This window comes from Triticum dicoccoides, chromosome 3A (genome assembly GCF_002162155.2).
Source record: "Triticum dicoccoides isolate Atlit2015 ecotype Zavitan chromosome 3A, WEW_v2.0, whole genome shotgun sequence".
NCBI classification, from domain to species: domain Eukaryota; kingdom Viridiplantae; phylum Streptophyta; class Magnoliopsida; order Poales; family Poaceae; genus Triticum; species Triticum dicoccoides.
The window spans coordinates 104,269,990-104,292,680 of record NC_041384.1 but is presented as its reverse complement, the minus strand read 5'-3'; the positions used below and the strand labels follow the sequence as shown (position 1 = coordinate 104,292,680).

General features: G+C 49.5%; 3 protein-coding genes across 3 annotated transcripts; 1 reads left to right on the top strand and 2 right to left on the bottom strand.

Annotated features, from left to right (window-relative positions):
- Positions 1–877: 877 nt before the first annotated feature.
- LOC119267392 (exopolygalacturonase-like) lies at positions 878–4,215 on the top strand. The gene is made up of 11 exons (XM_037548773.1): positions 878–948; positions 1,322–1,337; positions 2,079–2,252; positions 2,376–2,507; positions 2,622–2,774; positions 2,892–2,912; positions 3,019–3,226; positions 3,343–3,424; positions 3,561–3,672; positions 3,793–3,906; positions 3,980–4,215. The coding sequence occupies exons 1-11, from the start codon at positions 878–880 to the stop codon at positions 4,211–4,213; spliced, it is 1,317 nt and encodes a 438-aa protein (XP_037404670.1). The 3' UTR covers positions 4,214–4,215.
- A 113-nt stretch (positions 4,216–4,328) lies between these two features.
- LOC119267393 (DCC family protein At1g52590, chloroplastic-like) lies at positions 4,329–5,360 on the bottom strand. Its single transcript, XM_037548774.1, has 3 exons — positions 4,929–5,360; positions 4,754–4,846; positions 4,329–4,667 (listed from the first exon to the last, which is right to left on the bottom strand). The coding sequence occupies exons 1-3, from the start codon at positions 5,324–5,326 to the stop codon at positions 4,577–4,579; spliced, it is 582 nt and encodes a 193-aa protein (XP_037404671.1). The 5' UTR covers positions 5,327–5,360; the 3' UTR covers positions 4,329–4,576.
- A 243-nt stretch (positions 5,361–5,603) lies between these two features.
- Positions 5,604–7,883, bottom strand: LOC119267394 (uncharacterized protein At2g34160-like). The gene is made up of 5 exons (XM_037548775.1): positions 7,529–7,883; positions 7,382–7,430; positions 6,292–6,354; positions 6,026–6,090; positions 5,604–5,913 (listed from the first exon to the last, which is right to left on the bottom strand). Exons 1-5 carry the CDS (start codon positions 7,727–7,729, stop codon positions 5,824–5,826), a joined length of 468 nt encoding a protein of 155 aa, XP_037404672.1. The 5' UTR covers positions 7,730–7,883; the 3' UTR covers positions 5,604–5,823.
- Between the last annotated feature and the right edge of the window lie 14,808 nt (positions 7,884–22,691).

The following is a 22,691-nucleotide window of genomic DNA, read 5'->3' as shown; positions in this document are numbered from 1 at the left end:
AGTAAACAGTAAGCATGGCATAAACGGTATGCATCTCATAGCAATACCTAAGCATACTCATAAGTATGAGTAAACGAGGGATGAACAGATCATACCCTCTGGTTGGCCAGGCCAACGCGGCAGCTGTAGCAGCAGCCTCGGCGTCATCCGTGGCCTTCTTCTTAGCGGCGGCGGCGGCCATGGTGTCGATGCAGAGGAAGTAGTGGAAGCAGAGGCGAACAGAGTTGGGGACCGATCAGGAGCAGTCGAGACGCTCCCCAAAAACCTTATTGCCGTGCACATAGTGAGGAACAATAGATGACAGCTAGGTCAAGCGAGAGGGAGTGAGTGAACCGAACTAGGTTACTTCACTCCCGGCAAGGGAGTCGTTGTTCCCGGCAAGGGGTCGACGAATCCTGGCAACGCGGGTCCCGCGAAGAGTCGCACCCCGGGTACCACTCCTCTTCCCAAGCTCCCAATGGCAAGTGGTAGAGCAGCCCTTATAAAGGGGTCTCAACTCTCCTCAACTAGCAAGGTGGGACTAAACTTCCCACCACCTATCATCTCATACATGGGCCTCAAGATTAACCAGGGATTAGTGTCTTATATGGGCCTAAGTCCATCCATAATCCAACAGCAACAACATATATGGGCACTAGATGATTGGCAATACAATCACGTCGGATCTCATCTGTTGTAATTTTGGCCGGCCACGTCCTTATCTCCTTTGCTTGTTGCATAGGACTCTAGATGTGGACGTTGGCAATACCTGCAACAACATATATAGGCACTAGATGGGTGGCAATACAATCACGCCCCATCTCATCTGTCTCTACAATAACGAATGAGGTGGGTTGGTTGAGACGTTGCGGGTCTCCCTGGATTTGCAACCGATGCAATGTCGGCGCACGCCTTTGGAAAAGAATGGAAGTCTTCCCAATTTGGAGTAGGCTTTCGAATCCACGATGGGTGAGTGATTGCGCACGGTGAGCGAGAGATTTCATAGGATCAAAAACTGGCTGACACATACACGCGCGCGCGCGCGCGCGAAACGTCGCCTGTCGCCGAGCATTCATTTGTAAGCGTGGGGTTCGGCTCCTCTACAGTTATGTTACTACTGCACCACCTGTAGTTACTTGTTCAATCTGCCGTTCAATCTAATCGGAGGGCTTCACTTTCTCTCCATCCTTCTCATCGCAGCGACGTGTACTTCCCGAGGAAGCGGGCGTTCTTGCTGTCCACCGACCAGTGATGAACTCGAAGAACTCGGCCTCAACGGCCGTGTACTCGACGTGCTCCTTCTACTTGTATTTCTAGCCACGACGATCTTGTAAAATTTCAGCAAGAAGGCGATCTTGGTGCGTGATCCACACCCATGGCATTAGCTGTGAAGGAAAATCCTAGCTACCCAGACCGCGCCGCCCAAGCCGTCCATCTCGCGATCGGACGGCCCCGGACGTGCACCCGTGCATTTGCTCGATCCCTTAACGATATCCTCCCTCTGTATCTTGTTCCGCAATTCGGGGAATGAAATACTACACCCATTTAATAAATCATCAAGCCATCGCAAGAGGAGAGGAGGGACGGACGCGATTACATGCTGGAAATGGCGTCGCGTCGCGTTTTTGGCAAGGCGCAAACGCAGGCAGCTGGGCGGGATAACCGCATGGCATTTCTGGGGCTCGCGTGCAGCTAATCTCCTCTTTCAAACGGGGAAAGGACAGACAGACGGCCGCGGTCTCCTGCGCTGATTTGGATATCTATAACATCCGCGGCATTACTGCCACGACAAACGAGAGGTTTGGCCTGAATTTTTGCCCCATTTGCTGCTGCGCCTACGCTCGTGTCGTGCGCTCTCGTCTCGCGCGTGTATGTATAAGTACATACACATGAGCACACGGCTGTCGGCGTCATCGGTCGGCACGGCGGTGCTTGCAACCTACTACCAGCAGGCATCCCCAGCCAGCTCTTCTTCCACCGATTCAGCTGCTGATCGTGGTAGCATCGGTGATCATCATGGTATGCGCGTCAGCTATGCTCTACCGTCGCTCATCATCTATGTGTTGCTTTGCCTGACGTGTGGATCTTGAAAATGGCAGAGGGCTGCAGCAGGACATGGCGCCTCCTTCCTCGCGCTGCCGCTGCTACTGCTTCTCGTGGTGTCGGCCGAAGCCCGATCTGCGGCGGCGGCCGGGCGGCGGAAAGGGGAAGGGACTCGGTACAGCGTCATGGCTTTCCACGCCGCCGGGGACGGCAAGACGGATGATTCCAAGGTATAACATCAGCGTACTCCCATACGATTCTCGACGTGCATGCATCTTGGTCACCACATTGCCGGTCAGATCAGATCTTTCTTACTTGCTTATCTGCACCCTCCGTCTTCGTCTCGCCGGCAGGCGTTCGAGGAGACGTGGGACTCGGCATGCAGAGACAGCGGCGGGGCGACGGTGTACGTCCCTGAAGGAAGGACCTTCCTGCTGGGAGAGACCAAGTTGCAGGGACCCTGCAAGTCGCCGATCACCATGCAGGTAAAAACCATCCGGCGATCGACGACGATCAGGCCGTCCGTCCTGCATGACCCATCTTCGTCTCTAGTCTCTAGCACAAGAGATATCATATAACCGAGGCTGGTGCTTCCGCAGGTGGACGGGGACATCGTGGCGCCAAGCTCCATCTGGGGCCTAAAGTCGTTAACAAGCCTCCTGGCCTTCTACAGGGTGGACAACCTGACGGTGGACGGCAGCGGGCAGATCGACGGCCGAGGTGCGCCGTGGTGGGACTGCTACAACAAGAAGGTAACAGCAGCATACCTGGGCAAACAAATATGGCCGTTGCCTTCTTCATTCTATCTTCATATATACATACATTGTCCACAACCTGACGCTGACGCCCCTCCTCTCTTGTTCCCACAGAAATGCCATTACCGGCCACAGGTAAGCGCACACACAATCCCTCTTTCAGTTTCAATCTGGAACTAGTCAGGCATATGTATGTGTGTATGTTGAAACTCATCCAGGCTTGCACATACTTGTAACCCAGCTGGTGTCATTCTCGTTCTGCAACGGTCTACGGGTGACCAACATACGCCTCAAGGACAGCGCCGACAAGCACATGAGCGTGTTCGAGTGCAGCCAGGTGCAGGTGCACAACGTCACCGTCGTGGCGCCCCGCGACAGCCCCAACACGGACGGGATCACCATGGGGGCCTCCGACCATGTCCGCATCTCCTCTTGCAACATCCACAGCGGTACACCCCCCTCCTTCACTGCATGCACATTGCAGTATCGCATCAAGGGTGTTTGCAACACTCCTGAAGCATGTTTGCAACACTGCTGCTGACATGGATACATTGGACAAGTGCAGGTGATGATTGCGTGTCGATTCTAACGGGCACCACCGATGTCAACGTCACTGACGTCATGTGTGGGCCCGGCCATGGCATCAGGTATACAGATGCACAACACAGCCATGCTTATATATGCAGGCCTGTGCTTACCAAGTGCATAAGATATTTCTGATAAGCATTGTCTACTGAGTAGCATACATTGAGCAAGGTTAGCTGTTTTGACCTTATTGTGTAGTGTGGGAAGCCTTGGAGGTGCCGGTGAAAAACAAACGATGGTGGAAAGAATTACAGTATCCAACTGCAACTTCTTTAATACGATGACCGGTGTCAGGATCAAATCGTGGCAGGTAACACTGAAGCCGCATCTACATGCATGTGTGTGCCGTCAGTTCAAAGATACCAACCCATGGTTGCATACACCATGGTAGTATTTTCCCCAAACTTATATGATGTTATGAGAAATGCAGGGAGGGCGAGGCAAAGCGAACACGTTCCTTTTCACGGACCTCAACATGACTGAAGTACGGTATCCTATCTACATCGACCAGTTCTATTGCCCCCAGGGAAACTGTCCAGAACGGGTGAGGAAACCCACTCAATTGAATTCAGTCACCACCACTACCTCAACTGAAACCATATTGGCTGCATTTGCAGGAAGGTGGTGTGGCCATAACGGACGCGAGATTCATCAACATCCGGGGGACGTCCTCGGAGCAAGAGGCCATCCAGATCCTGTGCAGCAAAAGCGTGCCGTGCCACGGGATTTTTCTCCACAACGTGGACCTCTCTTGGGCCAACCACACGGCCCCAACAAAAGCCAAAATCCTAAATGCCCAAGGAAGAGTCGCGGGCAAGGTGAAGCCACAAGTACGCTTCCGCGGCCTCTGATCAGAAGTGCTCTCCGTCGTGAACATAGTGCTTGGACATAGACAGAGGAGCAAGTGCAGAAATGCTTACCATAGGTGAGCGCTACGTGAGGCAGGGTAGTAGTGCTAAAATTGGATTGGTTGTAATGATGGTGGTTCATGCCATCTCATATCTGTCATGCCTACAACTTCTCAATGTATGGCCATTCTTCTATCTATAATATATAAGCAGGAGCACCGAGGTGCTTATCTGCGGCATCAATTCAGAGTATCTAGCATGATTCTGTCTCATATCTGTCATGCCTACAACTTCTCAATGTATGGCCATTCTTCTATCTATAATACTATAAGCAAGAGCACTGAGGTGCTTATCTGCGGCACCAATTCAGAGTATCTCGCATGATTCTGTCTCTGACCGGCCGAACACCACATACCGGTTGTTCGCGACGTTGTCGTAGGCGAAGTCCCTCACAAACCTAGCCATGGCACCGCCAAGAATTAGTAGTTTGCAATTGCAGTGGTTCAATTGAAAGCATGCCGTGTGTGTGTGAATTGAGCTTACAGAGGGGCAATTTTGAGGAACGCGGCGAGCTGCGGGAACGGCAGGTTGAGGTACTCCATTATCCTCAGCACAGCTTCAGACTTGATGTAGGACCTGCACAGCAACAACATTTCTGATACTTGGTCCATGGCTGATGTCCATTAACAATAGCAGAGCAGCTAGAGGCGATGGTTACCTGTCCTTCTCGACGAGGACGACGCTGGAGATGTCGTCGGGGCTTCTGCCGGACCGGCGCAGGAGCTTCCTCCCGGAGTCGCTCTGGAGGGGGATGTACCTGATGCTCCGGCCAGGGTCGCGCTCCCGCACGAACCGGACGCCGCCGTTGCAGAGGTTGCACACGCCGTCGAAGAGCATGATGGGCCTCGAGTCGGCGGGCTGGAAGAACTCGGCGTCCGTGGCCGCCTTCACGGGCTCCCCCGCCGGCGACGCGGCCGCCCGTAGGCTCGGTCGCCGGAGTCCCCTTCCCCGTCCTCCCGTGTGTCGCGGCTGCAGCGGAGGCCCGCGCTGCCGCTGGGGCGGCGGCGCAGAAGGCGAGCTGTAGCTGCACCAGTAGCGCCCGGCCATGGTCGCCATCGCCTCCTTCCTTTCTCCCGTGTATCTGCTGTGCAGTGGCTTGTTGAAGCTTCATTCTCTTCGGAGCCGAACGCACGGTGCGCCTGAGGCTACGTGGCACGTCCAGCAACGGGTAATTTGGCCAGGGTAAAACGGGCTTGCAGCCGAGCGGATTTGCTCCCAGACTTTCACATTCCAAACTAAAATTACATGAGAAGGACAGCGCCTGCATTTGCACCATAGTGGTATCCATCAACAACATTATAAACGTAGAGCCACCAGATTGGGACCAAGCAGAGCACACGCGAAAAAGATTATTTCCAGCCAGCGGTTTGGAGAAAAAAATGCACGCGGAACAGATTCATCATCTGCCAAAGAGTTCACAAACACTGACACTAAGAAAATACAAGTTAAACAGGGACACACGCCATGTCTCGTGCATTGGTTCTGAAGTTTTAAACAACAGCGAAAACAAAGTAGAGCAACGGGATGCGGTCGCTACGGCTTTGTTTGGTTCTTCAGGCCTCCTCCTCGCCTTCTTCGGCGTCTGCCGCAGCAGAGGCCATCAACTCGTCGAATTTCTCGCTCTTCCCCAACTCTATCTCAATCTGCGTGAACATATATCCATGTCAGTTTTAGTTGTTAAGTCGAATTTCATACATCAGAGAAATGACACACTGGCAACCAAAGAGACAAGCCAAACTGCTGTTCTTCTCTGACCTTGGCCTTTTGGAATGGGCGGCCTCTAGATTCGTCATTTATTTCCACTGTGGATGTCCTAATCTCTACACACATCAAGGTTAAAAGAGGAAAGTTCAGAGCACATAATGATAAACGGTAATGTTAACTGGCTGACGTTCCCTGGGAGGGAGGCCCCAGCGAACGCCCGCACAGCCGTTTGATCATGATCACACGTAGCAATTTTCGCATAACAACGCCATTTGATCAGACATAGTCTACATTACAGGGAAGAAGAAGATTCTTACTCTTCTCAACAGCGAGGCCGTTGTTCTTTAGAATCTCCGCCACAGTCACAACCGTCGCAATGGCTGCAAACACATCTTGGTTAGTGCCAACTTAAACAATAAAGAAAACAGAAACTCAATGAATGCGGAAGTGCCACTAATAAGTCCAGATGGCAGCCCATAACTTACATATGTAATCAATCAATTTTACTTGACAATCCTAAAGACTGATGTGTTTTCAACATCCAAGTCAAAGTGCCCATGGTTTGCAGAAGTATTGTGGATAGAGTCATAGTTATATGAGATTACTCAAGAGCGCAAGAGCGAAAGGGTCCATAGTGTAACGCTTGTGGCTCCAGAGTAGCACCTCCAGCGCATGATTCCCCGTAGAAGCAAATTTCAGGGCTGGTTAAAAAACCTCCCTCGCTGGCAAACCATTATATCTGCATGGCGCCGGCCCGGCCAGTAGTAATGTGGCGGCTGGCCTGTGTGTGCGGCCTGTCAGGGTTTGTGGGGTTTCTCAGTCGGGAAGTGAGGTTTCTTCTTCTTGCAAAAAATACGTGGGAGGCGATCTTCCCCCCACTGGCTGAGTAATCAAGAACGCGGTCTTTCCCCAACTGGCCCCGAGTACTCAAGAGCGCGAGATACAATCCGATTGACTTTTGCACAACTGAATACACAATATTCAGTTATGCAAACAGGCATATCCCATGACAGAAGACTATTTACAACAGATTAAGCAAAAAATATCACAGGAGCACGTTAGTGTGCAAATATTTTTATCAAATGAACTCACCAGTTTCTGAAACTAGCAACAACACAGTCCAGGGGAATTGTTAGGGTTTAAGCAATAACAGAATATTTTACGGATCCTAGCTGTCCCGAAAGTCTAGTGGTTAACTACACATCTAAGCTACTCCCTCCGATCCATAATAAGTGTCACAGTTTGAACTAAGGCCGCACAATCACTCGATCAAATTCGCGAAAACACGAGGCACAAATCACACCATAAATAGTGTAAACATAGCAATCGGTTGCGCAGGCGGCGTTACCAAAATTACATCCCTACTGGCATTCAATCAATCAGAGGCACGGGAGAAACGAGACTCACCCATCCCGAGCGCGGAGAGCTCGACGTCGCCGTGCTGCTGCATATACCTCTGCAACCAACAAACCAACAAAGCAAAATCGTTTCAGAGACGGCGCCGACGAACGAACAGGGGATCGAACCAAAAATGTGGACTGGCCGGCGCGGTACCTTGGCGAGGTTGACATAGAAGAAGAGGGGCTTCTTGGTGTTGGACACCTGGATGCGGTTGCTGCTGCCGCTGGCGCCCCGCCTCTGCCCCTCCCCGGCGGCGGCGGCGGCGGCCGGCGCGTCGGCCGCGGCGCCCGCCGCCCCCTCGCCGTCCTCCACCTTGAGGCCCCTCACGCCCTCGGTTATCCCCTCCACCGCCATGAGTGCTGGCTGGTTTGCTGCCGCGCCGCAAAGCTAGATCGACAGGATTTTTGTTTTCTAGGTTTCTCGTTCTAGGTTGTAGTCTCGACCACGTTGCGTGCTGCGTTCGCAGAGAGAAACGGACGGAGGCGAAGGAAGAAGGTAAGCAAAGTACCAAACCCAGCAAACGCGTAACCCTACTTTGCTTGGGCTTTTCTTGGTCGTTGCAGCCGGCCGACGTGAAAACAACGCGAGAGCTGTATCCTGGCCCGGCCTGTTTTCCATTTTTCCGTATCTGTTTTTCTTTTTTCTTTATCACATCTATTTTACCAAGTCACACATATGTGGTAAGAAATCAACTATTCAAAAAATGTTTTTTCTCATTTTCCTAAAAATATTCAGAAATTTCAAAAAGTTTTCATTTAAAAAACAAAATCTCAAAAAATGTGCCGGTCTTCAAAATTTGTTCAAAATTTTCAAAACAAATCAGAGGTAAAAGAACTTAGGATTCAAAATTGTTAGCTTATTTAAATTGTCCGAAATTTCTTTAAAAATAGAATTTCCAAATTCAAAAAAATCTTTATATTTTTAAAATTTGCTCAAACTCAAAAAATCTTTAGGAATTCCTAAAAATGCTCATGTTTTCGAAATAATTTCGAAAATTTAGAAAATGTTCATGTTTTGAAAATTTGTTCAAAAATGCAAAAATAAATTGGGGAATTTAAAAAAAATCATAGTGTTCTTAATTCCAAAAAAAAATGTTCACATTTTAAAAAATAATCAAGATTCCCAAAATATGTTTGTGTTTTTTGAAAAAATTGTTCAAAATTTTGAAAATTATTCATGTTTCAAAAAATATTCACTTTTTTAAACAATAAATCATCTTCAGAATTTCAAAAATGTTTAAATCTATCGGGGCTTATAGTTTTTATATCCCCACGCTGCCTATTTGGACACCGAAGCTTACAAGTTACAGTGGCTAGCTGGTAGGATCAGCAGCGATAGGTCCGTAGTTTGATTCCTCACCCGCGCAAGCCACTAAGATTAACAACAATAGGTCCGTAGCTTCAATGGCTCGAGGGCTCCTTCGTGGAGACCATAAAGGGGTGGCAATCGGGGTGGTTCTACATCACTGAGCCGCATGACGCCAACTGGGTGGCGGCCCCCGAGTTTCGATCCGAAATCCCCACGCGGCTCACTTCCTGGAAGGAGAAGGGCCTGTCCTGGGGCTCATCGGTGGAGCTAGACGGACTCTAGAAGTGTATCCGGAACATGACAAGCAAGAAACTTAAGCTTGTCAACATAGTCCAAGTCATGCTCTTCCCCCGAATCCTCCCATGTCAACAACGGGCTTTCAACTTATGGGAGTTCGACCCGGCCCAGCACCAGACTCTACGTGAGCTCTTCAACATGACGCATAAGAACGTCTAGAAGGTGCTGTTCAAGGGCACCGAGGTCCCTCCTTCTCTTACCAAGGACCGCGGTCTAAGCGCGAAGCGCCCTGCGAATCTGGTAAGCTATGTGCATAGGGTATTTATTTCCCATAGCTTAACCATGTGCGGGGTCTGAGCTCCCATGCCTTTGACAGGTCTGGATGGAGACATCGGAGCAGATTAACTGTCCGGCCCCTCTGCCCGAAGACCCTGTGGACGCTCTCCTGACGGAGATGCGGACTCCGGCTCCTTATGCGGTGCCGGAGAAGAGTAAGAAGAAGGCCAAGGGAACCCGAAAGAGTTCCCGGCGCCAGGTGGTATCGGACTCATCGTCCGATAACTCCGAGACACACTCCTCCCGTGAAGACGAGGAGAAGGAAGATGAAGATTATCCCCCTCCAGCCGAGGGAGACAAGAAAAGGAAGGCCGCCCCAACCGGGGAGGCCAAAGGGTCCAAGAAGGGAAGGACTCTCCTTCCGGACTGCTCCACTACCACCACCGACGGCGAAGACGAGTGGCTGCTCAAGGCCAAGCCCCTGGCGAAGTTGTAAGTATTCGGATACCAAAGTAACTCATAGCATACTTTTGTTGCACTGCTTCCCCTAACGTCGAACATGATTATGCAGTCCGCCCCAAGCCCGTATCGACGTATCCTCGTCAGACGGTTCCTTGGACTCGTCGGACATGGATAGTGATACACTTCCAACCGCCTCCTCTCCTTGTCCTACGGACAATGCCAAGGTATTGTCTCAAGGGGCACCAAGCCGGGGGGAGACAGTCCCGGAGGCGCCTCAAGGCAACCTTCCAGACTCCAGGAGCAAAGGGATTAAGGCTCCTAGGGGCTCCAAGTTCGGCCCTCGGCCGAACACCGCGCCGGAACCTCCCGTGGTTCCAGACTCGGGCAGGCGGCCCCCTTCCAAGAAGGGCAAGCCGTACGTGCCGGTGACCTCTGTCCAACTAGAGGCACCGGACGACCTGCTGGGAGCGCTTCGGGGCACTTCCATCGACGAAGAGCACCGCACTATTATGAGTGCGGTGATCAAGAAGGTTCAGTTCACAAAGAGCGGACTGACTGAAGTCTGTGCCAGCCTTCTAACAGGCTTTGAGGTAAGTATTTAAAATATAGGAAAAATATTACCGCATAGACAGTAGCCCCTGATGCTCTGTTTGGTGTTCACAAAGAAAAGCCGAATAGAGAATCAATAATATCTGCAAGAGTCTAATATAAGTATGTCTGTATGCGTATGCAGGCTTCGCTGCTGACCTCTGCCGCACTGACTGCGGAGGTCGCCGCACTGAAGCAGGACCTGGAGCGCTCCGAGAAAGAGCTCGGCCTTGACAAGAGGCAGCTCGAGGAGAACAAAGGTAACTAATACCTTGTCTATATAAAAAAAGAAAATGTGGTTGCGAACTGACAGGATCATCATAAATGTGCCAGGGGCCACAACCGAAGTGGCGACCCTGAAGCAATCGTTATCCGAGGCCGAAAACAAAGTGGCCAAGGAGCGCACCGAGCGGGAGAAACAAGAGGCACGGGTGGGCGAGGTGCAGCAAGAGCTCCAGGCTCTCGTGAAGAAACACGAGACTTTGGAGCTTGACTCAAAGACGCGAGAGTCTGAGCTTGCCGCGGCCCTCGAGAGCACAAAGCATGCCAAGGCTGAAGCCCAAAAGGCCCTCCAGGAAATTGAGGCGATGAGGAAGATACCGGCGGGTAAGGCATTCAATATGCAAAGCAAGCATGTGAAAGTAAATTACTTGTTACTTACCCGAGTCCGGAGCTCTCTAGGAGCATTCGCAGATTTGCCCCGCAGCGTTTCGGATGCCGCGAAGTATCACCAGGCCGAGGAGGGAAGCTCGACGGAGAAGTTGTTCTGGTCTCAATACACTGGGACCGAACACCCGATGCCTATGAGCGACCAGCTGAAGCAACTGGTCGAGGTGCACAAGGCGGCCGAATAGGCCATGAGGGGCCTTATAGTCCGGATGTGGCCTGGCGACTCCCTTCCCAACAACTACTTTGGCCTGGTGAGGCGGCTTGTGGATGCCTGCCCATGGCTGGAAGTCATCAAGCGGTCCGTCTGTATCGAAGGTGCCCGCCGGGCTTTTGCCCGTGCAAAGGTGCACTGGACCAAGATGGACGCCGAGAAGCTGGTGAAGGAGGGGCCGCCGTAGGGCAAGGAGCATCGCCACCCCGACATGTATTCTGAGGGTGTCCTGAAGGGTGCCCGTCTTGTGGCGGATGAGTGTACAAAGGATGTAATATTTGAATGAACTCGGTCGTGTGATCCTGTATTATGAAAACTTATTCATATGCGCTATGCAACGCTTGTTTGAATTTGAAATATTACCTTCTGTGCGGCTGTTTCTTAAATCTGAGAGATGGCTAGTCGTCGGCTTCTGCCCCCATGCCACGAGTGCTGGGGTGTTCGGGATGAATCTGAGCACTCTTGTTCCCATTGTTGGGTCCTTCGAGGGAGGTGCTCAGCGCAACGAACAAGGCAATCGGGCTATAATGCTTTATCACTCTCACTTAGCCATAGAAGTCTACAATTTTCAGTTTTGGCGAAGCCCCTAGTATTCGGAAGGCCGAATTCAGGGCGCTATACACGCCTTAAGCCGGACAAAGCCGACTCCTCGCTCTAAGCGGCATAAGTCTTTAGGGACTCGAGACCTCTCGAACAGCGACCGGCTATCGCCTTATCATGTCAGTCAGTTTTAGCTTTGTCTACTGAGGTGCTTAGCCTAGACGAACCGGGGCACAATCGCAGTAGTTCTCCCAGTGCTACCTTACCCGATATAGTGGAACGTAAGGTGCCATAACATGGGAGCCGGGCAAACCCAACTATTGACCCAAGACATGATTCGGAGTCGATGCATATAACGCTATAAGTTCGGGGTGCCGCACTGTCGAAAGTGTTCGGACTTCTCACGCCGTATTATGGGGTATGCTTGAGCCCCTGGTGTGTTGGCCGTACCAGAGTGTACGGGTGCTGAATGTTATGAATGAACATATATATATATAAAAAGAATAGAGAATGCGGTAATAGTCTAGTGCTATGCATTGTTTATTCAAAAAGGTGCATCGAAGCAGAATGATACAACTAGTGCGATAAGCAAAAAGTAGGACTATTTGACATGTCCCCTCCAAGGGCAACCTGAGGAACATTACTTAAAGCAGGTATTTTCACTCGTTATCACAAACCACCTGGGAGTTCCGTGGTGCGACGTAGCTTTCTGCCTCCTTGGTTGTTGCATCGTGTGTCCGGCAATCGTACTGCCGGACTGCGTTTCCAGAGATTAAAGTCCTGAAAGAGAGAAAAATAACAACGCGGGAAGCCCCTATTGCGGTTTAGCCGTGTCTTGGGGCGTGTCGTAGTCGTGCCCCCTCCCCACCTGTGCCCATGGTATTTTCAACGCGTAATTATGTACGCGTGGCACGGATTTCGCCATTTGGCTGGTACTGGGGTGGGGGCCGCGTTGCTATGCGAGCTCGAAACGTGCCAGGCGGTCTTGTTGTCGATTACTCCGGGCGTGCTTGAAGGTGTCCAGGTCTTTAATTGCTGAACTGGTGGATTGCCTTAAGAGGCTGCTTTGCGCTTCTGCTGCGAGGGTCGCAGTGTGCTCTTCCGTGCGAAGAGAGCGCTCTGTGTTTCCATTGAATTTGATGACCCCCAGAGGTCATGGCATCTTGAGTTTGAGATATGCATAGTGCGGTACCGCGTTGAATCTCGCAAATGCGGTTCGCCCGAGCAATGCATGATAGCCCCTGCGGAACGGGACTATATTGAAGATTACCTCCTCGCTTCGGAAGTTATCTGGGGATCCGAAGACCACTTCCAGTGTGACCGAGCCTGTGCAATGGGCCTCTACACCTGGTATGACGCCTTTGAAGGTCGTTTTTGTGGGTTTGATCCTTGAGGGGTCTATACCCATTTTGCGCACTGTGTCCTGATAAAGCAGGTTCAGGCTGCTGCCGCCATCCATAAGGACTCGAGTGAGGTGAAATCCATCGATGATTGGGTCTAGGACCAGTGCTGCGAATCCGCCATGACAGACACTAGTGGGATGGTCCCTGCGATCGAGGGTGATCAGACAGGAAGACCATGGGTTGAACTTTGGGGCGACTGGCTCCAACGCATATACATCCCTTAACGCACGCTTCGCTCCCTCTTGGGGATGTGGGTTGGTAATATTTCGCGGCATCCGACACGCTGCGGGGCAAATCTGCGAATGCTCCTAGAGAGCTCCGGACTCGAGTAAGTAACAAGTAATTTACTTTCACATGCTTGTTTTGCATATTGAATGCCTTACCCGCCGCTATCTTCCGCATCGCCTCAATTTCCTGAAGGGCCTTTTGGGCTTCAGCCTTGGCATGCTTTGTGCTCTCGAGGGCCGCAGCAAGCTTGGACTCTTGCGTCTTCGAGTCAAGCTCCAAAGTCTCGTGTTTCTTCACGAGAGCCTGGAGCTCTTGCTGCACCTCGCCCACCCGTGCCTCTTGTTTTTCCCACTCGGTGCGCTCCTTGGCCACTTTGTTTTCGGCCTCGGACAAAGCTTGCTTCAGGGTCGCCACTTTGGTCGTGGCCCCTGGCACATTCATCTTGATCCTGTCAGTTCACAACCACATTTTATTTTTTATATAGACAAGGTATTACTTACCCTTGTTCTCCTCAAGCTGCCTCTTGGCAAGGCCGAGATCTTTCTCGGACCGCTCGAAGTTCTGATTCAGTGCGGCGACCTCCGCAGTCAGTGCGGCAGAGGTCAGCAGCGAAGCCTGCATACGCATACAGACATACTTATATTAGACTCCTGCAGATATTATTCGATCCTCTATTCGGCTTTTCTTTGTGAACACCAAACAGAGCATCAGGGGATAATGTCTATGCGATAATATTTTTCCTATATTTTAAATACTTACCTCAAAGCCTGTTAGAAGGCTGGTACAAGCTTCAGTCAGTCCGCTCTTGGCGGACTGAACCTTCTTGACCACCACACTCATAATAGCGCGGTGCTCTTCGTCGATGAAAGCGCCGCGAAGCGCTCCCAACAGGTCATCCGGTGCCTCTGGTTGGACAAAGGTCACCGGCACGGACGGCTTGCCCTTCTTGGAAGGGGGCTGCCTGCCCGAGTCTGGAACCACTGGAGGTTCCGGCGTGGTGTTCGGCTGAGGGCCGAACTTGGAGCCCCTAGGAGCCTTACTCGCTTTGCTCCTGGAGTCCGGAAGGTCGCCTTGAGGCGCCTCCGGGACTGACTCCCCCCGGCTCGGTGCCCCTTGAGACAATACCTTGGCATTGTCCGTAGGACAAGGAGAGGAGGCGGTTGGAAGTGTATCACTATCCATGTCCGACGAGTCCAAGGAACCGTCCGACGAGGATACGTCGATACGGGCTTGGGGCGGACTGCATAATCATGTTCGACATTAGGGGAAGCAATGCAACAAAAGTATGCTATGAGTTACTCTGGTATCTGAATACTTACGACTTTGCCAGGGGCTTGGCCCTGAGCAGCCACTCGTCTTCGCCGCCAGCGGCGGTAGTGGAGCAGTCCGGAAGGAGAGTCCTTCCCTTCTTGGACCCTTCGGCCTCCCCGGTTGGGGCGGCCTTCCTTTTCTTGTCCTCCCGGCTGGAGGGGGAGAATCTTCATCATCCTTCTCCTCGTCTTCACGGGAGGAGTGCGTATCGGAGTTAGCGGACAATGAGTCTGATACCACCTGGCGCCAGGAACTCTTTCGGGTTCCCTTGGCCTTCTTCTTGGTCTTCTCCGGCACCTCATAAGGAGCCGGAGTCCGCATCTCCGTCAGGAAAGCGTCTGCGGGGTCTTCGGGCAGAGGGGCCGGACAGTTAATCTGCTTCGATGTCTCCATCCAGTCCTGTCAAAGTCATGGGAGGTCAGACCCCGCACATGGTTAAGCTACGGGAAATAAATACCCTATGCACAAAGCTTACCGGATTCACAGGGCGCTTCACGCTTAGCCCGTGGTCCTTGGTAAGAGAAGGAGGGACCTTGGCGCCCTTGAATAGCACCTTCCAGAAGTCCTTATGCGTCGTGTCGAAGAGCTCATGTAGAGTCTGGTGCTGGGCCGGGTCGAACTCCCATAAGTTGAAAGCCCGTTGTTGACACGGGAGGATCCGGCGGAAGAGCATGACCTGGACTATGTTGACAAGCTTAAGTTTCTTGCTTGTCATGTTCCGGATACACTTCTGGAGTCCGTCCAGCTCCACCGATGAGCCCCAGGACAGGCCCTTCTCCTTCCAGGAAGTGAGCCGCGTGGGGATTCCGGATCGAAACTCAGGGGCCACCACCCAGTTGGCGTCACGCGGCTCGGTGATGTAGAACCATCCCGATTGCCACCCCTTTATGGTCTCCACGAAGGAGCCCTCGAGCCATGTAACGTTGGGAATTTTGCCCACCATGGCTCCGCCGCATTCCGCTTGTTGGCCGCATACTACCTTCGGCTTGATATTGAAGGTCTTCAGCCATAGGCCGAAGTGGGGCCGTATGCGGAGGAAAGCCTCGCACACTACGATGAACGCCGAGATGTTGAGGATAAAATTCGGGGACAGATCATGAAAGTCCAGCCCATAATAGAACATGAGGCCGCGGACGAATGGATGGAGGGGAAACCCCAGTCCACGGACGAAGTGGGGGAGGAAAACCACCCTTTCGTGAGGTTCCGGGGTAGGGACGATCTGCCCCGCGGCTGGCAGCCGGTGCGTGATATCCGCGACTAAGTATCCGGCTCCACTTAGCTTTTTTTGATGTGTCCCTCCATGATGGAGGAGGCCATCCACTTGCCTCCCGCTCCGGACATGTTTGGAGAGAGTTGAGGAGAAGGATGCGGACTTGGGCACTGGAGCTCGAGTGCGCGAGAATGGATGAGCAAGGAGGAAGAAGGCGTGGGTAGAAAAAGGTGAGACCTTATCCCTTTATAAGGGCGGACTAAACTATGCGCCCCCACTAGCCTTGTAAAACTTGCTTATCCCCCAAGTGCCGTAATTGATGGCGCGGTTGGGTTACCCATGTCCGTATTGATGGGAATCCCGTAATAAGGGGACATGATCTCTGCTTCGACAAGACGTGCTAAGGAAACTGCCTCGCGAAACACGCCGAGATAGGTTGTGAAAAACGATTCGAATAAAGACCTGGTTGTGGTGTGATGTCACGCTACGGGGTACATCAGCAGATCAGATTTGTGGAAATATTATTCTCTCAACGGTGGTATATGGAACTTATTTTGCAGGGTCGGACACTATCCTTGCATTCAAACTCTTCCGTGGTGTATTCGGAGGAGGAACCCGCCTTGCAATGCCGAAGACAACACTGTTGGAAATATGCCCTAGAGGCAATAATAAATTGGTTATTATTATATTTCCTTGTTCATGATAATCGTTTATTATCCATGCTAGAATTGTATTGATAGGAAACTCAGATACATGTGTGGATACATAGACAACACCATGTCCCTAGTAAGCCTCTAGTTGACTAGCTCGTTGATCAATAGATGGTTACGGTTTCCTGACCATGGACATTGGATGTCGTTGATAACGGGATCACATCATTAGGAGAATGATGTGATGGACAAGACCCAATCCTAAGCATAGCACAAGATCGTGTAGTTCGTATGCTAAAGCTTTTCTAATGTCAAGTATCATTTCCTTAGACCATGAGATTGTGCAACTCCCGGATACCGTAGGAATGCTTTGGGTGTGCCAAACGTCACAACGTAACTGGGTGGCTATAAAGGTACACTACAGGTATCTCTGAAAGTGTCTGTTGGGTTGGCACGAATCGAGACTGGGATTTGTCACTCCGTGTGACGGAGAGGTATCTCTGGGCCCACTCGGTAGGACATCATCATAATGTGCACAATATGATCAAGGAGTTGATCACGGGATGATGTGTTACGGAACGAGTAAAGAGACTTGCCAGTAACGAGATTGAACAAGGTATCGGGATACCGACGATCGAATCTCGGGCAAGTATCGTACCGATAGACAAAGGGAACTGTATACGGGATTGATTAAGTCCTTGACATCGTGGTTCATCCGATGAGATCACCGTGGAACATGTGGGAGCCAACATGGGTATCCAGATCCCGCTGTTGGTTATTGACCGGAGATTCATATCGGTCATGTCTGCATGGTTCCCGAACCCGTAGGGTCTACACACTTAAGGTTCGATGACGCTAGGGTTATAAAGGAAGTTTGTATGTGGTTACCAAATGTTGTTCGGAGTCCCGGATGAGATCCCGGACGTCACGAGGAGTTTTGGAATGGTCCGGAGGTAAAGATTGATATATAGGAAGTCCTATTTCGGCCATCGGGACAAGTTTCGAGGTCATCGATATTGTACCGGGACCACCGGAAGGGTCCCAGGGGTCCATGGGGTGGGGCCACCTATCCCGGAGGGCCCCATGGGCTGAAGTGGGAAGGGATCCAGCCCAAAGTGGGCTGGGGCGCCACTTCCCCCTAGGGCCCATACGCCTAGGGTGGGGGAAACCCTAAAGGAAGAGTCCTAGGAGGGGAAGGCACCTCCTAGGTGCCTTGGGGAGGAGGGATTCCTCCCCTTGGCCGCACCCCCTAGGAGATTAGATCTCCTAGGGCCGGCGCCCCCCCTTGGCCCTCCTATATATAGTGGGGAGATGGAGGACTTCTTACCTTTTCCTTTGGTGCAGCGCTTCCCCTCTCCCAAGTCCTTCTCCTCTCCCGCGGTGCTTGGCGAAGCCCTGTAGGATTGCCACGCTCCTCCACCACCACCACGCCATTGTGCTGCTGCTGGATGGAGTCTTCCTCAACCTCTCCCTCTCTCCTTGCTGGATCAAGGCATGGGAGACGTCACCGGGCTGTACGTGTGTTGAACGCGAAGGTGCCGTCCGTTCGGCACTAGGATCTCCGGTGATTTGGATCACGACGAGTACAACTCCTTCAACCCCGTTCTCTTGAACGCTTCCGCGCGCGATCTACAAGGGTATGTAGATCCACTCCTCCCTCGTTGCTAGACGACTCCATAGATAGATCTTGGTGACACGTAGGAAAATTTTGAATTTATGCTCCGTTCCCCAACAGTGGTATCAGAGCCAGGTTTATGCGTAGTTTCTATGCACGAGTAGAACACAAAGTAGTTGTGGGCGTTGATTTTGTTCAATATGCTTACCGTTACTAGTCCAATCTTGATTCGGCGGTATTGTGGGATGAAGCGGCCCGGACCTACCTTACACGTACTCTTACGTGAGACTGGTTCCACCGACTGACATGCACTAGTTGCATAAGGTGGCTAGCGGGTGTCTGTCTCTCCCACTTTAGTCGGATCAGATTCGATGAAAAGGGTCCTTATGAAGGGTAAATAGCAATTGGCATATCATGTTGTGGTTTTTGCGTAGGTAAGAAACGTTCTTGCTAGAAACCCATAGCAGCCACGTAAAACATGCAAACAACAATTAGAGGACGTCTAACTTGTTTTTGCAGGGTATGCTATGTGATGTGATATGGCCAAAAGGATGTGATGAATGATATATGTGATGTATGAGATTGATCATGTTCTTGTAATAGGAATCACGACTTGCATGTCGATGAGTATGACAACCGGCAGGAGCCATAGGAGTTGTCTTAATTTATTTATGACCTGCGTGTCAACATAAACGTCATGTAATTACTTTACTTTATTGCTAACCGTTAGCTGTAGTAGTAGAAGTAATAGTTGGCGAGACAACTTCATGAAGACACGATGATGGAGATCATGGTGTCATGCCGGTGACGATGATGATCATGGAGCCCCGAAGATGGAGATCAAGAGGAGCAAAGTGATGATGGCCATATCATGTCACTATTTGATTGCATGTGATGTTTATCATGTTTATACATCTTATTTGCTTAGAACGACGGTAGTAAATAAGATGATCCCTCACTAAAATTTCAAGAAGGTGTTCCCCTTAACTGTGCACCGTTGCGAAAGTTCGTCGTTTTGAAGCACCACGTGATGATCGGGTGTGATAGATTCTTACGTTCACATACAACGGGTGTAAGCCAGATTTACACACGTGAAACACTTAGGTTGACTTGACGAGCCTAGCATGTACAGACATGGCCTCGGAACACAAGAGACCGAAAGGTCGAGCATGAGTCGTATGGTAGATACGATCAACATGAAGATGTTCACCGATGTTGACTAGTCCGTCTCACGTGATGATCGGACACGGCCTAGTTGACTCGGATCATGTAATCACTTAGATGACTAGAGGGATGTCTATCTGAGTGGGAGTTCACAAGATGAACTTAATCATCCTGAACATAGTCAAAAGGTCTTCGCAAATTATGCCGTAGCTCACGCTTCAGTTCTACTGTTTAGATATGTTCCTAGAGAAAATTTAGTTGAAAGTTGATAGTAGTAATTATGCGGACTAGGTCCGTAAACTGAGGTTTGTCATCATTGCTTCATAGAAGGCTTATGTCCTTAATGCACCGCTCAGTGTGCTGAACCTCAAACATCGTCTGTGGATGTTGCGAACATCTGACATACATGTTTTGATAACTACGTGATAGTTTAGTTAAATGGTTTAGAGTTGAGGCACCGAAGACGTTTTGAAATGTCGCGAAACATATGAGATGTTTTGAGGGCTGAAATTGGGATTTCAGGCTCGTGCCCACGTCAAGAGGTATAAGACCTCCGACGATTTTCTTAAGCCTGCAAACTAAGGGAGAAAAGCTCAATTGTTGAACTTGTGCTCAGATTGTCTGAGTACAACAATCACTTCAATCGAGTGGGAGTTGATCTTCCAGATGAGAAAGTGATGTTTCTCCAAAGTCATTACCACCAAGCTGCTAGAGCTTCGTGATGAACTATAATATATCAGGGACATATATGATGATCCTTGAGATATTCGCGATGTTTGACACCACAAAAGTAGAAATCAAGAAGGAGCATCAATTGTTGATGGTTGGTGAAACCACTAGTTTCAAGAAGGGCAAGGGCACGAAGGGATACTTCATGAAATGGCAATTCAGCTGCTGCTCTAGTGAAGAAACCCAAGGTTGAACCCAAACCCGAGACTAAGTGCTTCTATAATAAGGGAAACAACCACTAGAGCAGAATTACCCTAGATACTTGGTAGATGAGAAGGCTGGCAAGGTCGATAGAAGTATATTGGATATACATTGTGTTGATGTGTACTTTAATAGTACTCCTAGTAGCACCAGGGTATTAGATACCGGTTCGATTGCTAAGTGTTAGTAACTCGAAATAAAAGCTACGGAATAAACGGAGACTAGCTAAAGGTGAGCTGACGATATGTGTTGGAAGTGTTTCCAATGTTGATATGATATAGCGTCGCACGCTCCCTCTACCATCGAGATTGGTGTTTGCGTTGAGCATAGACATGATTGGATTATGTCTATCGCAATACGGTTATTCATTTAAGGACAATAATGGTTACTCTGTTTATTTGAATAATACCTTCAATGGTCTTGCACCTAAAATGAATGGTTTATTGGATCTCGATCGTAGTGATACACATGTTCATGCCAAAAGATATAAGATAGTAATGATAGTACCACCTACTTGTGGCACTGCCACTTAAGTCATATCGGTATAAAACGCATGAAGAGGCTCCATGTTGATGGATCTTTGGACTCACTCGTTTTTGAAAAGTTTGAGGCATGCGAACCATGTCTATTGGTGTATATGCATGAAGAAACTCCATGCAAATGGACCGTTTGGACTCACTTGATTTTGAATCACTTGAGACATGCAAATCATACCACATGGGCAAGATGACTGAAAGCCTCGTTTTCAGTAAAATAGAACTAGAAAGCAACTTGTTGGAAGTAATACATTTTGATGTATGCAGTCCAATGAGTGCTGAGGCATGTAGTGGATATCGTTATGTTCTACTTCACAGATGATTTGAGTATATGTTGAGTATATTTACTCGATGAATCATGAGTCTGAATTATTGAAAGGTTCAAGTAATTTCAGGGTGAAGTTGAAAGATCGTCGTGACAAGAGGATAAAAGATCTATGATATGATCATAGAGATGAATATCTGAATTACGAGTTTGGCACAGAATTAAGACATTGTGGAAATTGTTTCACAACTAATACAGCCTGGAACACCATAGTGTGATGGTGTGTCCGAACATCATAACTGCACCCTATTGGATATGATGCATACCATGATGTCTCTTATCGAATTACCATGATAGTTTATGGGTTAGGCATTAGAGACAACCACATTTACTTTAAATAGGGCACCATGTAATTCCGATGAGATGACACCGTATGAACTATGGTTTAGAGAAACCTAAGCTGTCATTTCTTAAAAGTTTGGGGCTGCGACACTTATGTGAAAAAGTTTCAGGCTGATAAGCTCGAACCCAAAGCGGATAAATGCATCTTCATAGGACACCCAAAACAGTTGGGTATACCTCATGTCTTAGATCCGAAAGCAATAAGGGATTGTTTCTAGAATCGGGTCCTTTCTCGAGGAAAAGTTTCTGTCGAAAGAATTGAGTGGGAGGATGGTGGATACTTGATGAGGTTATTGAACCGTCTCTTCAACTAGTGTGTGGCAGGGCACAGGAGTTGTTCCTATGGCATCTACACCAATTGAAGTGGAAGCTTATGATAGTGATCATGAAACTTCAGATCAAGTCACTACCAAACCTCAGGGGATGACAAGGATGCGTACTACTTCAGAGTGGTACGTAATCCTGTCTTGGAAGTCATGTTGCTAGACAACAATGAACCTATGAGCTATGGAGAAGCGATGGTGGGCCTGGATCCCAAAATGGCTCGAGGCCATATAATCCGAGAGAGGATCCATATATGGAAACAAAGTGTAGACTTTGGCTGAACTACTTGATGGTCGTAAGGCTGTTAGGTACATATGGATTTTAAAAGGAAGATGGACAATGATGGTAAGTATCACCATTAAAAAGCTTGACTTGTCGTTAAGATGTTTTTCGACAAGTTCAAGGAGTTGACTATGATGAGACTTTCTCACTCGTAGCGATGCTAAGAGTCTGTTGGAATTATATTAGCGATTACTGCATTATTTATGAAATCTTGCAGATAGGATATCAAAACATTGTTTCCTCGACGATTTTTGAGGAAAGGTTGTATGTGATACAACCGGAAGGTTTTGTCAATCCCGAAAGATGCTAATAAGTATGCAAAGCTCCAGCGATCCTTCTAGGGACTGGAGTAAGCATCTCGGAGTTGGAATGTATGCTTTGATGAGATGATCAAAGATTTTGGGTGTATACAAAGTTTATGAGAAACTTGTATTTCCAAAGAAGTGAGTGGGAGTACTATAGAATTTCTGATGAGTGTATGTTGTAGACATATTGTTGATCAGAAATGACGTATAATTTCTGGAAAGCATATAGGGTTATTTGGAAAGTGTTTTTCAATGGAAAGCCTGGATTAAGCTACTTGAGCATTGAGCATCAAGATCTATAAGGATAGATCAAAACGCTTAATGGTACTTTCAAATGAGCACATACCTTGACATGATCTTGAAGGTGTTCAAGATGGATCAGTCAAAGAAGGAGTTCTTG